Raw genomic sequence first — 16,050 nt, forward strand, 5'->3', positions numbered from 1 at the left:
CTCTAGGGTTTCTGGAAGAGGTCCTTCCCAGCCCCATCTGGAGATGGTAAGGATTGAACTTGGGAGCTTATGCAGGCTAAGCATGTGCTCTGCTGCTAACCGAAAGTTTTCCTCTCTGCAACACAGACACACAGAGCTGTTCCTCTTCTGGAAGCCACTTGTGCTGATTCTGGTGTAGCTTTGCTCCTACAGGAGGCAATGAAGGCCACCAACTTGGATGACTTTAAAAGAGGACCAGGCAAATTCATGGAGAAGGCGGCTATCAATGGCAACTAGCTATGATGGTTATGCTCTGCCTTCATGGCTGGAGGCAGCAATGCTTCTGAAAACCAGTTGCCAGGAAGCCTCAGGAGCGGAGAGCGCTCTTGTATTCTAGTTCTGCTTACTGGTTTCCCATCTGGTTGGCTACTGTAAGAACAGAATGCTGGTCCAATGGGCCACTGGCCCGATCCGACAGTCAATTCTGGTGCTGTACCCCTTGATCTTGAATTATGTTGCTCATTGGATATAACTGATATGGAAAAGTAAAATTAAATTAAACAATTCCGGACTCTGCGTTCATCATCGGAGGTCCTGCACGTCCTCCACGTGAGGTCCAGAGGGTGGGAACACAAGAACAGCCCTTCTCTGCAGTGCCTGTTTGTGGAATGCTCTCCCTACAGAGGTTCGCCTGGTGCCTTCATTATATATCTTTAGGGATGCGGGTGGCACTGTGGTCTAAACCACTGAGCCTCTTGGACTTGCCGATCAGAAGGTTGGAGGTTCGAATCCCCACAACGGGGAGAGTTCCTGTTGCTCTGTCCCAGCTCCTGCCAACCTAGCAGTTCGAAAGCACACCAGTGCAAGTAGATAAATAGGTACTGATGCAGCAGGAAGGTAAACGGCATTTCTGTTTCCATCACAGTGTCCAGTTGCGCCAGAAGTGGTTTAGTCATGCTGCCCACATGACCCGGAAAGCTGTCTGTTGGCAAACACCGGCTCCCTTGGCCTGAAAAATGAGATAAGCGTCGCACCCCATAGTTGCCTTTAACTAGATTTAACTGTCCATGGGTCCTTTACCTTTACCTATATTTTTAGGTGCCAGGCAAAAATGTTCCGCTTCAACCAGGCCTTTGGCCGATTAATATGCTACAGCCTTTTAAATATGGGAAAGGGGGGTTATTGTTTTGCTGTTTTGTTTTCCTTATGTTTTTATCCTGTATTTTATTCTCTGACCTGCCCTGAGATCTTATGCTGAAGGGCGGTATATAAACGTAATAAACCATAATAAAACAACAACAAAATTCTGACCCAAATACTACATCCTCGTTACACGAGTGTGGGAAGACTCAGCTCTTGTCAGGACAATACAGGCAGCAGGCTTCCCAGGTTGGTTACATGAACAGCATGGCATATTGACCAGTTGTCTGCATTCACCTTATATTTTCCCTGGGTATATTGGGGCAGGGTGGGAAAGGGGGGTGGCGAAGAGGAGAGGAAAGCAAGAGGTGGTACCTCCCGAATGTTCTGCTGCTCCAACTCGTGCCTCCTGATCATGGTTTTTCGCTTGAAGAAACGGCAGTTTTTGTCATAGTAGAGTCTCTGCTGGCTGAGAAGATGAGCCTCCTCTTCAGCCTGTGTGTGCTGCAGGTTCTCTTTGTGTTTGGAAATCCTCTCCTGCTTCTCCTTCTTCGGTGTGCTGTGATCCTCGTTCATCTCCTGGACGTGCACAGAGGAAAGGCCAAGAAACAAAGTCATTTGTTGGTTTCATGATGGGGAGGGGTAAAAAAACCAAAACAAAAAATGTGATGCCTCTCCCCCCCTTACTACCATCTGTACGAGCTTAAAAGCAAACAGAGGGTCCTCCTTTGAATCCCCTTCCAAAAGGGTTTTTAAGCCCATTACCCCTCAAGATGCGCCTGCTGGGAGCTAAGCAGTTTATACAAAACATACAGGAGCTCCAAAGACGAGGGGGGAGGGAGGGAGGGAGAGGGGGAGAGAATGACTAAAAGCTCACAAACCAGGCTGGAATCAAGAGTCCAGAATCCGAAATTAGTAATCTTTGACATGAAATGGGGCTCTCCTTTACTGAACTGCAATTCCCAGAAGGAAGCCATGACAGTTAAAGTGGTATAAAACTGATAGATGTTGGAAGCGAAGAGTGCAAAGTAAAGAAAAACAGGTCTGGCAAAAAAAAAAAAAAAAGCACTCGCTGAATGTTTGGTTCTAATTTGGTTCTAATCTTAGGCCACTTGGAAAGTTGTGGAGGGACACAAAAGGTATCACTTTGAAAATTGGGGTTTATGTGGGGTTATTATAACGCGGCAACTTTTCCATCTCAGAAAACAGTTGCACAAACTAGACTTCAAACCAGGCTTTGGCGCCAGAGAAAAAACAAGTGGCTTAATCGGCCAATATAATAGCCAAGGATTTCTGCACTGGAGCTCTACATGCCTATTCAAGAGACTTAAGTGTGAAAGAGACATGTGCCGAAAGATGAACTCTGCATGTGGAAGCATGTGACTGGGAGGTGGCGCATGCAGGGATTGTAAGCCCTTTTTCCACCGCTGCCACATGCCCACAAGGTTGGGTGATTGGCTGCTAAAGTATGTCAAAGCTACTGTGTTTCTCTCCTTAACAACTCTATCGTTTTTCTTTAAAATCCCCAAAAGGACATGAGAAATGTCTACGTCTTGCCCCAGAAAATTCCTGCCCCATCTTCAATTTTTCCTTGGCTGGTACGCAGACACCACTGAGCTCGCAACTAAACAAAGCTATGCCCCAACACCTTGTGGAATGAGGCACCTCAACCGGAAAAGGAGGAAATCTCATTGGTTTGGCAGAAGAAGCTGAGTGCTGTGCAGCTGTTTCCTTCACCTAAAGCTACAAAACCAGCATTTCATTCACGACTATGGCCAACGCTAATCTTGTAGCATTCAGGCTGCCTCTATCAGAAATAGGATGCACGGGACCCCCAGAAGAATTTGATGTAGTGTATTTGATAGACATTACTTTAGAAACCTTTAGGACATCCCCACGAGTTACTGCAACGTCCATGTTGCAGAAGAGCTCTTGAGCCTGAGAGGCAAAGTGATTTGCCAATAGCCACTCAGTGAATTAAGGGCAGAGGTGAACTTTGAACTTTGTCTCAAAAGGTTGAATTGGGAGTGGTGCAGGAGACATGGCAAATGTCACTTCGCTATGTATCACAACTTTCAAAGCCGTTTATTTCTGGGGCCCATGGGTCATTGCCAGGGGTCTGGCTCATATGTGTGTATTTCACGTGTTATATCTCAGCTATAATCTATTTTAGGAGTTGTGAATACAGGACTCAGGCATGATAGCTGCTCCGCATTTAATAATATGGAGAACAGGAGCTGTTTCTCTCTCTGTGTGTGCTTAAGATCAGTATTAAGTGGGACGTGGAATTAAAAAGTCCATCACTGCTAAGGGTTCCCTGTGACTCTTAATGAAAACTTTCTCTCATGCCTTTTATTTCCTCAGCTACAAAACAGTAACAGCATCTGGAGGCTGGATGACTGAAGTAGTTTTGAGCCTGCACAATATATGCATTTTATGACAAGTGCCTAAAATAGACTCGTGCAGGGGAACCACAAAGGGGGAAAAAGCAGTGCAGCTTAGGAAGTTAATGCAATTATCCTAAAAGCTCTTTAGCTGCAGGTATTTAGTGAAGCAGGGTTTTTTTTTTAAAGGAAGTTTAAAAAAGAAGTTTGAAGTGATTTCAGAGCACAGAGTCCCAATTCTATCTGAAAGAGAGCATTTTGTATGGTACACTTGTTTCTAAATACAGTTTAACATATTCACAAGTGGCATTTTTAGGTGGGTACTAAAACTTAGGTGTGTGCAGAATAATAATAATAATAATAATAATAATAATAATAATAATAATAATAATAATAATAATTTTCTAGCCCACCCATCTGGCTAGGTTTCCCCAGCCACTTTGGGCAGCTCCCAGCAGAATATTAAACAGAATAAAACTTCAAACATTAAAAACTTCCCTAAACAGAAGCCCTTAACTACCCCCCTCAGAGAAAATGAGGACTTTATAGTTTGACTGTCAAGGACTCTGTGAAGCTTCGCTCTTCTATCTAGTACAACCCTCAGGTATCCCTTTCCACTGTGATAGACAAGTTGCAGTAGGCTGACCTATCTGTGTTGTCCTTTGATAGACTTGAGGATTGCTTTGCAAGTGGCCAAACCCATATGAGGGATGGCACGTTTTCTATTTCCTACATATAATTTATAATATGCCTGTGTTCATAGTCCTAGCACGTACTAACCAGAGTAATTTAAACAACTGGAGGTTCAGTACAATCGTACTATTTCCTTCATTTAAAGTGGCGTTGAGTGTATTGGGATTTGAAGAACTTTCAACGCTGAACAAGGGACTTTTTTTTTTTTAAGGAACCAGATGAGAGATAAAATACCCAAAGGTGAGCTGTTTGGGACATTTCTCTCAAAGAGTAACATTTGCACGGAGGTAAAAGGTAAAGGTACCCCTGCCCGTACGGGCCAGTCTTGACAGACTCTGGGGTTGTGCGCCCATCTCACTTAAGAGGCCAGGGGCCAGCGCTGTCCGGAGACACTTCCGGGTCACGTGGCCAGTGTGACATCGCTGCTCTGGCCAGAGCCAGAGCCGCACACGGAAACGCCGTTTACCTTCCCGCTGGTAAGCGGTCCCTATTTATCTACTTGCACCCGGAGGTGCTTTCGAACTGCTAGGTTGGCAGGCGCTGGGACCGAGCAGCGGGAGCGCACCCCGCCGCAGGGATTCGAACTGCCGACCTTTCGATCGGCAAGCCCTAGGCGCTGAGGCTTTAACCCACAGCGCCACCTGCGTTGCACGGAAGACAGTATTTAAACCAGGAAATAAATTTCATCCTAATAGGAGCTCCATTTAGGTGTGCATCATGGTTACTCTTTAGACTGGGTAGGAGCTCCTTCCATGGATGTAAATGAACACCAAAAGGTCATTTAAAGGGCAGCATTATGTGGACTTCGCTTTAACTGGGTACTCAAGTCAATCCGAATTATATCTAACAATGCCTCAAGGATATGGGATAATTAAGACACCAGAGGAACTTCCGTACATTCATAAAGCCAAGCGTACCAAATGAGTATTTTGGACAGAGAGCATGCAGTGGCCTCAGGCCACCCACTACTAAGGTTGGCATTATGAGTGGAAGCCACATTGACACGTCACTGCAGGGTAGGGGCCCTCTTTTGCTAATCAAATCTTGTCCCGCTAAAGACAAGTTTTTCATGGAATGGTAAGCCCCAATCATTCCACAGTGGAAGGTGTAAGCAAACTGGGTTGCGAAGCTCAATAAGGTTCTTCTTTATTTTTTAACTTGCCTCCTCTTAAAGGTAAAGGTACCCCTGACCATTAGGTCCAGTCGCGGATGACTCTGAGGTTGTGGCGCTTATCTTGCTTTATAGGCCGAGGAGCCGGCGTTTGTCCACAGACAGCTTCCAGGTCATGTGGCCAGCATGAGTAAGCCGCTTCTGGCGAACCAGAGCAGCGCACGGAAACACCGTTTACCTTCCCGCCGAAGCGGTACCTATTTATCTACTTGCACTGACGTGCTTTCAAACTGCTGGGTTGGCAGGAGCAGGGACCGAGCAACAGGAACTCACCCCATTGCAGGGATTCGAACCACCGACCCTCTGATCGGCAAGCCCTAGGCTCTGTGGTTTAGACCACAGCGCCACCCGCCTTCTCTTACTTGCTGTTTTTTCCATCTTTGCCCGGCCTTCTTGCTGATGATGTGGAAGCACCCAAAGGCAGCCATATTAGATTTATCCACCACCGCAACCTCAAGACATTCCCCCCCCCCTTTTCTATTCCTACTTCTTCCTAGGCAACATAATCTCCGCCCCCCTCCGTGTAAATCAATATATTAGGCCTCCTGGTTGTAAGGATATGCTTGAAAGTTTATGGGCAACGCTCAGTGAAATCTTGGAATCCATGAAGGAAACAAGACTTCAGTGCCCTTTATAGCTCCTAGCACCTCTCAATTAGTAACAGAAGGAGAATAAATCAGGCAAATATAGGAGATGTTCTGCATGTTTGCTTCATTTGCATAACCCATATAGCAAGTATGGAGAATCACCCCACCCTCCACCCCAGAAGACTGCATTTCCTTGGATAAAGACTCTTGGACTGGGTTACTGCTTAGGCGTTTTTGTTGGGGGGGTTGTTATTGATATTATTTTTGTATCTTTATTTTGTATCTTTATTATGATTTTATGTGGAAATTGTTCCATTTGGTTGTGCACTTCTGGATGTTTTATTTATTGCTTATGACTACTTTTGTTGCATTTCAAATTCTACATTTTTTTCATGCTGTAAGCCTTTTTGAGTAGAGTTTTAACTGTGGAAAGGTGGCACACGAATAATATGATGTATGTATGCATGCATGCATGCATTAAAGGAGTCACATAGCACATGCTGTTGATGGGCAGGGCCAAGGCACACACAAACATCCCATCCATGCACACACCCCATTTGGACTCTCAGTTTGTCTGGCTTCCATGCTGAGAAAAGGGTTCCCTTTTCTGAATCCACAGTATGAAAGTGATTTCTTCTTCTATGGGCAGCTTGCTTGGCCTCTTTGCTGAGTAAGGAGTCTCCCAGTGGCACAGCACAGAAATGCAGGGAGTTGCCCATGGAGCAAGCAATGGCTCTCTTCCTCCTTGGGCAACCTGGCAGTGGAACACACTCCTTCTCCCCTGCTGCTGAGCTGTAATCTCCAATCAGGTGTGTTTATCTGTATGGATGTGAAACAGAGCTATCACGGGGGAGGTTTAATCTCTTTGCTTCCCTACAGTGGCGTAGCGTGGGGGGTGCAGGGGGGGCCGGCCGTACCGGCCGCAACATCGGGGGGGGGGGGCGCTCGCTCGCACTCGCAGCTCTCTGCCCCTGGCTCACTCACTCAGAGTGAGAGTTAGGGGGCGCAAATTACTTCCCTTGCCCCGGGTGCTGACAACCCATGCTACGCCACTGCTTCCCTACACACTCCCTATTTTATTCTGGTCCTGCAGAGGAGTCCACACAACAAGGCAGAGGGGTGGATTCAGCACCATGGAGAACTCCTAATGAGCAACCTGCCTCTGATATGGGCTGGAAAGGAACAGAGCCCTTTGAGCCTCTGCCTCCAGTCTGCCTCTTCTTTGTTTTGCCTTCTTTTGGAGAACTAGAATTTCTTGAGGGGCAAACCTAAAGACTTTTGTTGTTATTGTAGAACTGCCTTAACTATACAGTCATTCCTCGGGTTGAATGTGCTTCGGGATGAGCGCATTCGAGTTGCGCTCTGCGGCAACCCAGAAGTAACGGAGCACGTTACTTCCGGGTTTCGCCGCTTGCGCATGTGCAGAAGCTCAAAATGATGTCATGCACATGCGCAGAAGCGCCGAAACGTGACCCGCGCACGCGCAGATGCGCATACATGGGTTATGTTTGCTTATAGATGCGAACGGGGCTCTAGAACGGGGCTCCAGAAGGGATCCCATTCGCATCTAGAGGTACCACTGTATAGGGCTGTATCCAACTAAGTTTGATATGGAATTGATTCAGTGAAATGAATAGACCTAAGTTACTCATAGTCATTAAGTTCAACTGGTCTACTCTGAGTAGGATTAGCATTAGATACCACCCATAGTATTTTTTTCTAAAGTGCCACTATCCGTGTTTGAGATTCACACCTCAAGGGTGCCCAGGAAGACACAGCTACTCTGAATATAAGGAACTCCCCTTTCTCAATGGACTCACCAAAATCCTAGCTTAAGCATATTTCAGAAGTTGTAAAAACCTCTCCTCTATCAAGAAGCACTGGTGACTTGGCTTAGGAAGCATGGGTTATTTAAAATGTGTGGCATTTCACTTCGTCTTGTTATTTATTTTAATATACTGCCTAGCCCAAACCTTTAAGAGAGGGTCAAGATTATGAGCGCAAATCAGCAATGAACAATCCATCAGGTTATTTATTGGGGAACTTCATCAATGAAGTCCAGCCCTATGGTATTATGAGCAAACTACTGAAATAGCTTCAAAATTCTTTCACAACATTGCTATCCAGCGCATGCTTCTTACTGGCCCAGGATAAAACGCCGGAGAAGTTTTGCTTGCCTCTTTTATCTTTTCCTTGCAAATCTTGTATTGCTTCTTCTGACTTTCTAAGAAATTGGTCAGATCTCTCTTCTGCTGAGTCATAATCTGCTGCTGGAATTTCTTCTCGTCTGCTGCTGCTGCCTTTGCCTGGATGGAAAGAAAGAAAGAAAGAAAGAAAGAAAGAAAGAAAGAAAGAAAGAAAGAAAGAAAGAAAAGGCACTGTTAACATCATAGCCAAGTTTTTAGCTGTGTTGCTCTTTTTCTCCCATATCCTTTGCACTGCTATATAGTAATTGAAATATTCAGGACACATTAAAATAAAAGCCTGCAAGCAGCACATAGCTAGTCTCTGGTACGGTTGCCATATTACAAAAAGTGAAAATCCAGACACAAAAGTTGTTGAGCTTTTTCTGCAAATTCTCCAAAGAATTGAGCTATTTTTAAGGAGATTCGCCAAAAAATCAACACTTCCGACATGGGTTGCCATGATGATTGATGATGATTGGTTTATTACGGCCATTGGCCCATATCTAAAAACAATACATCAAAATTTATCCATAAACAATACAATTTAAACAGTTCCAAGTTAAAACACCCCTATAAAACCAATTTTACTTCAATTAAGTAAACTATACACAATAAGCTCCCTCTATGTCAACCGCAATTCAAATCCCTCAGATTTTGGGGGATATGCGTCTTAGTTCTGGCACTTATTGATGGTTCTTAAGTTTGGCTAAGCTGTCAGAGTCATACAGTGATCCATTTCTCCTCTTATGAAATAAGACATTAATCAGGTATCTAGCGACTGCAAGGGATCTACTTGAGTCTTCGTCGTTTAATAAGTATATTATTTGGGCTTCCTGAGGTCTGTCAGCTATTCTCGATAAATATGGGGCCAGAAACTTGGACCGTGAAGCCGAATGTATAGGACAACAGAAGATTATATGATATAACGATTCTATAGATCCACTTTTACAGTCACAGAGGAGTGAGATCTGTCCGTTGGAGAGTCTGTTACCCAACACATTTGATGGGAAAACATTGAATCTAGCCTTTATAAAGGCATACCTGTGCATCACCACAGATAAGGTAGTTAAATAAGATGGAAGCTTCGTTGGTGATGGGTTGCCATATGCACGAGTTTTCCTGGACATTTTTACCAATTTGATTGCTTTTTTGCTTTTATAGACCAGCTTTTTGCCAAGGCACACAAGGCAGTTTACAATTTTAGAATACTAATACAAATAAATGCTATAAAATGCAGAAGCAAAATGGGTCCCTGCCTCTCAGCCTAACCTAACTCACAGGTTGGTGATGAGGATAAAATGGGGAGGTGGGAAACCTATGTAAACCCTTGAGCTCCTAAACGAAAGGTGGGATATAAATGTAATAAACAGATAAATAGTTATGTCCATTAACTTGAATGGTTTTATTCTGAGTTGGACTAGCATTGGATACAACCCTATGCCTTTGCAGCCTACTGTACAACTGTGTCTTGGGGTGTTCGAAAATTGCCATCATGTTCCGCCGCTCAGCTTTCTCCATATATTGTTCCTTTAACCTTCCCTCACAGGTCTTGTTTTCCATACTGCTGATGATGTTCACTGTACTCCTCTTAAATAGTTCTAATTTGGCTACATGCTTCTTAATATGTGGCACCCAGAACTGGACACAATACTCCACACGAGATCCAACGAGTGTATTATGGGCTAATAGCCATAATAATAATAATAATAATAATAATAATAATAAAAAAAAGATCCAACGAGTGTAGAATAAAGCAGAACTAATGCTTCTCGTGATTTGGTTCTATTAAGGCAAACTAAAATCATGTTTGCCTCTTTGGAAGCCACATCCCAGAGCTGATCCGTGTTCAGCTTGTTATAGACAGCAATCCTGAGGTCCTTTTTACACATATTACTAGCCAAGCCTGGCATCCTCTATTCTACACTATTCTACAGTTCTTCTTCTTCTATTATTATTATTATTATTATTATTATTATTATTATTATTATTTTCTGAAATGGAGAACTTTGTTTCTGTTGAATTCTGTCCCCATTTTTAAATTTTAACCCTCTTCTATTAAGGTCATTTTGAATCTTATTTCTGTCTTCTAAGGTTTTAGCTAGCCCTCCTGGTACTGAATCATCTGCAGATGTGATAAGAGTCATTTCAAATGCTGGAAAGAATTAGGCCCAGGACAGAGCCTAGTGGCAGCTCACTTGAAACTTCCTAAGGTGGAAGAATTCTGGATCATGCCATTTTAGTATGGAAGTATGCATGAGTGTGATCTTTTTGAATGCCCTGGTGCAACTTTGCCTGCCACTGAAAAAGATGACATTTGGGGAGCACCAATGATTGGATGTTTTAATTCTGACTGTTTTTTTTTTAATGCATTTGTGCATTTTCTACTGTGACACTGTATTTTGCTCTTGTAGATCACTTTATGACTGTCTGTTGTAGGAAGAACTTAATAAATTCAATAAACCCACTGCCATCACATCCTGCAAGATTATCACTGACATTATATATCTTGTTACAGATAGGTAGCCGTGTTGGTCTGCCATAGTTAAAACAAAATAAAAAAATTCCTTCCAGTAGCACCTTAAAGACCAACTAAGTTAGTTCTTGGGGACGCAGGTGGCGCTGTGGGTTAAAGCCTCAGCGCCTAGGACTTGCCGATCGAAAGGTCGGCGGTTTGAATCCCTGCGGCGGGGTGCGCTCCCGCTGCTCGGTCCCAGCGCCTGCCAACCTAGCAGTTCGAAAGCACCTCCGGGTGCAAGTAGATAAATAGGGACCGCTTACCGGCGGGAAGGTAAACGGCGTTTCCGTGTGCGGCTCTGGCTCGCCAGAGCAGCGATGTCACGCTGGCCACGTGACCCGGAAGTGTCTCCGGACAGCGCTGGCCCCCGGCCTCTTGAGTGAGATGGGCGCACAACCCCAGAGTCTGTCAAGACTGGCCCGTACGGGCAAGGGTACCTTTACCTTTACCTTTAAGTTAGTTCTTGGTATGAGCTTTCGTGTGCATGCACACTTCTTCAGATACCATCTGAAGAAGTGTGCATGCACATGAAAGCTCATACCAAGAACTAACTTAGTTGGTCTTTAAGGTGCTACTGGAAGGAATTTTTTTAATTATATATCTTCACCCAGTCTTCTGCACCCCCCAAAAAAAACCCACGTTTTTAGGATGCCCTGACTCACCTCCTTTTCTATGACGGCCACTTGCTTCTTGGCCAGCTTCTCCAGCTCAATGGACGAGTTGTTGGCATGAGTTTCCACCTCTTTCTGCAGCTTGAGGCGGTGCTCGTCCATTTCAGCCTTCAGCTTGTTCTCCAGGGCGATCAGCTGCTTCTGGTGCTGGCGCCGCATCCGCTTATAACCTGACATCTGTTCCCGCAACTCGTTCTCCTGCTCATGCTCATGGATCTGCCTTGTAACCTAAGGCCACCAAAGGAGACAAATATGGACACACACACATATTATCTTTGGCTTGACAGGGGAGGTAGTTCAGAAGTGCTCCAAAACCCCATGCTTGCAAACCCATGTCAGATATTCCAGGTGGTTCAAATAGCCCAGAAGCAAAGCAGATAGGCTCAAGTGAGAGCCTCTTCAGAGAGGTGGCTGCAAATGGACAGACTTTTTACAATGTAGAATCACAGAATCGTAGAGTTGGAAGGGACTGCAGGGTCATCTGGTCCAACCTCCAGCTAAAGAATCCTTGACAGATATCCAACCTCTGTTTGAAAGCCGCCATTGAAAGGGAGTCCACCACATGTTGTATAAACCCAACCGAGGTGAAAAGGATTGGACCTTGAACCCTCTGTTACTGGTAAGCAACAAGCTTTATCAGAGAGCTATTTTGACAAGGGAGTTGGTTGGGCCAAATCCATCACACGCACATTTTCCAAATGTTGCCAAATTTCATTGTTGCAGATGTTGTTCATCTGCACCCATCTTTTGCCTCTGGAACTGACAATTGGTGGAGCAGGTGTGACCATGACAGGTCAAAGATATGACCCAGGAACCTCCCTCCATACAATAGCTTCAATATGATTTTAGATGAGACAGAACCACTATGAGCTACCTGGAGATGCCAACAGTCTCCATTGGCAGCCCAGAATGATGTCAAGACGGATGACATTTCAGACCAAACTCAAGACCCAGGAGCATTCAGCTCCACACACAGACAACTTTTAAAGCAGGGTGCTTTAAGCTCCTGCCCTGATCTCAAAATGTCTGCTCTTCCACCGTTACTTGACTAATAATGAAAATATTCTTCTTCCGCTCCTGCGCTAGGGCTGAGTATGACTTTCCCAAGACCTGTTTGAGAGGGGAATCTTACAAAGAAAAGAAACAAAACCTTCCTAAATTTCTGATGGGCTAAAACTGACAGTCTTACCATTGGCCAAAATGTTTCCTGGGTCACACTCATATCTTAAGGTAAAGGTAAAGGGACCCCTGACCATTAGGTCAGCCTTCCAGTTAATTCCTGGCCTATTACTCTCTTCACACTAAGCTCAGAGACTCCTTTCTGTAGGTTTTGATATATTCTGCAGAGTGGATGTTTCTACCCAGAACCAACTCTCTCTCCTCTCACTTTCTATCTCCTAACCTATTCTCCCAACCTCAATCCCAACCTAAACGTAAAGGTAAAGGGACCCCTGACCGCTAGGTCCAGTCGCAGACGACTCTGGGGTTGCGGTGCTCACCTCACTTTACTGGCCGAGGAAGCCTGCGTACAGCTTCCGGGTCATGAGGCCAGCATGACTAAGCCGCTTCTGGCGAACCAGAGCAGCGCACGGAAACGCCGTTTACATTCCCGCTGGAGCAGTACCTATTTATCTACTTGCACTTTGACGTGCTTTTGAACTGCTAGGTTGGCAGGAGCAGGGACCGAGCAACGGGAGCCCACCCCGTCGCGGGGATTCGAACCGCGACCTTCTGATCAGCAAGTCCTAAGCTCTGTGGTTTAACCCACAGTGCCACCCACGTCCCTACTCATATCTTAGGTCAGAACAACCAGAGGACGTCAGGTCAATGCTATTTGCATTCTGGCATGTGCAATGCCTCTTCCTTGCTACTTTTAGTCCTCTATCTTCCCCAGTGCCCAGATTCCATGAGATTTGTGCAACTCTGGCTTTCATTGGCCCGTGGGCTTTTCTACAGTGGGCAATTTACAGTGCTATCCTACTCCGAATCACATCCCACTTTTCTTCAGTGCTTCTGCTGTGTAAGTGTGCGTTGTCCTTGTCTTGACAGGGAAAGCAAATGGAAGACTTGGGTACCTTTATCTGCAAGACTAGGGATAGCTCCCAAGTAGAACACTTGTAGCAACAACCTCCAAAGCAGATCTAGCCTGAACTCTGTTTCATTGTGCAGATCCTTAAGCCACACGCCCTTAGTTAAGAGTGAATCTCTTAAGGTGGTAGTGATTTGGCCTGGAGTCTAGCACTTGTTCAGCATTTTTGCCTCCTCTACAGTGACTGAGAATAGAGGACCTTGAATAACTGGCGACACAGCTTCTCAACAGCTGTCTTTGCAACTGTTCTGGACCTTTGGTATCTTAGTCCGTATGAAATGGGGGAGGATTTGGGGTCATTCTGCTCTGCATTATGTCCTCTTCTCAGCACTAGATGGGGTTTCAGGTCTTAAGGGCTGCTTTGATCACTCCAATCCTACATTTTCTAGGTCAGCATTGGTTGCTAGCCAGGCTCATGGATATAACACCTTCCTCAAGGTCACTAGTTGGGGCTATAGCAGCCATAATGTTAGGAAACTGCATGGCAGGAATGAGCAGGAGGTAGATCAGGATCTACTGATGGATTTGCAATAGCAACCAACAAAAAGCACCCCCCTTTATGCTGGTGAAATGAAGAAAACTGCAGAAAACCAAGAAAGGACTGAGCTCAGCTCTGGTACCAAAGACAAACTCGTGGGCTGAACATACTTCTAGCAGGACCGGCCTTGGTTCATGTGCAGGATATGGTTGGTTTCTGTGAAACTGTGAATTACACCTCTCAGATTTGTGTTTACATGATCGCTTCTTTGGGGATTAAAAATGAAATGTGCCCAAAACCTTGTTGGAGCCAGAAGTTACTGGCTTTTCCAACACACCTGCTGAATGTGTAAACAACTCAAGAGGCTGAAGAAAGCTAGAGGGTTGTCGTCACTGACTATGGCTTCTTCTGAACCATGTCTGTACCCCTATCCAATCAGGTATGCCAACTCTGTTCATCCAGAGAGAGAATTTTTAAAGAGTGGCCTACTATGAGCCATTTTAATTTGGTTAGGGGTGCACTCAATAGCTTCTTTAACCTTGCGGGTATAACTCAGCCCACCAAAAGCAGGCATCTCAACTTAATGTAAAATTGATAAAAAAAATTAAATCTGCAGAGAAGGGGCAAGAGCAAGGGTAGGAACTGAAGCATACCCAACAGATTTGGCCATCATACATCTGAGAGGGGTCATGAAAAGTGATCAGAGGGAGGAAAAGGAACCGAGTTAAAATGCTTTTGGTCTTCCTAGGGAGATCTTGCTCCCCACAAATAAAAGGCATAAATCCTTCAGGAAGTTGGGAGTGGAAGTTTCTCCCTCCCCTACATTTCAGACTACACGCGATTACTTCCAGGGAGCAGCTATATCCTTGGCCAAATCCCTGGATCTGTCATTGCTATAGTTACAGTAAGTGTTTTCAAAATACATATCTCACCCCTCAATTTACTCCTGAACAACAGGGTACCTGGAAGCATACCATGAGTCATGCAACCCCCTGCTCACACACTTAGTGAAATCCGAAATGGTGTCCAAGCCCCAAAAGCCACAACCGTTTCCTTATTTGGAATATTTGCATCACGCCCTTCTAGTCTGAAGGATGCCTGGAGTGGCTAACAAAACAATTTAGCTCAACATTAGAACAATAAAAATCAACGAAACAATATGGTCATGTAAACAGTAGAGCAGCTAAAATGTTGTGGCTTTAAAGAGAATTAAAACTGCAAGTTGTAAGTCTAAAGTGATGCTTAAAATGGCCCGGGCACATGCAAAGGACTTCTGCTGCTGCATAAAAGACAACAGCACTCAATAAGTCTCCCTGGAAATAGGATTCACGTAACCAAAGAGGTTCCTTTTGTTAATCCTCATGGCTGGCGGAACCTGGAGATGGTTCTGTCTGGATGATCCTGATGCTGAGGGGCGGGGCAGGCTCATGAGGCCCTTATTTGCCACCATACACCCACCCCAGAGCCCAGCCTGCTCTAATCTTGGGTCCTCTGATGTTGCTGGGTTCCAATGGTAAGGGATGGTGGCATTTTTGGACCAACTAACACCCAAGGACTCAAGGTTGCAGAAGGCTACTATGGCCTAATACTAAGAAGCACTGGAAGAGGCTAAGGAAACAGTTTTGGGAGCCATGCAGAATAAGTCCCTATAACTGCTAATGTTCAGTCCGCAAAACAGGCTCATTTCAAGCTCACCCACCTATTTATTCGCTTCATATTAAAAAAAAATTAAAAAGCTTATGGACACCTATGCACATTCTTTGCCCTTTAAATACACAGGAAGTCTTTCTTCCTCCAGCTCTAAACTCTTATGTCACCAACTGCCTAATAGCCAAGATAAACAGTCCTTTTTGAAGGCTGTGACATGGGAGGGAGGGGTTCAAACTGTTTTGCAGTTCAGCTGGGTACTGAAACGACTATGGCTTGAAGACCTGGCCAGATCACAGCTCTATTGATACTATTTATTTTTGTATTACTTTTATAATGGATTCTCAATTTATTGATAGTCACTCTTTTTTTTTAACCAATTAAATTTAAGTAAATGTGCATGGTACTAACTTGCACTTTGTAGGAGAATGAACAAGTGTGAGATAACTTGTAGAGTGGTATCAACAGTTACCAACCTTTTTTAAAAGGAAAGGGCACCTCAATTATTTT

The 16,050-nt window shown here is 44.7% G+C and overlaps 1 protein-coding gene across 5 annotated transcripts in view; it reads right to left on the bottom strand.

Annotated features, from left to right (window-relative positions):
- TAOK3 (TAO kinase 3) overlaps positions 1-16,050 on the bottom strand; it is a 125,546-nt gene that overhangs the window by 11,972 nt on the left and 97,524 nt on the right. For all 5 annotated transcript variants that reach the window (XM_079956572.1, XM_079956570.1, XM_079956571.1 and 2 more), the window contains 3 exons: positions 11,318-11,554; positions 8,132-8,260; positions 1,495-1,698 (listed from right to left, as the gene is read on the bottom strand). In XM_079956572.1, the coding sequence (XP_079812698.1) occupies positions 1,495-1,698; positions 8,132-8,260; positions 11,318-11,554 (570 nt within the window). The remainder of the gene's footprint in view (positions 1-1,494; positions 1,699-8,131; positions 8,261-11,317; positions 11,555-16,050) is intronic.

This window comes from Podarcis cretensis (assembly GCF_951804945.1).
Source record: "Podarcis cretensis genome assembly, chromosome: 16".
Lineage (NCBI taxonomy): Eukaryota > Metazoa > Chordata > Lepidosauria > Squamata > Lacertidae > Podarcis > Podarcis cretensis.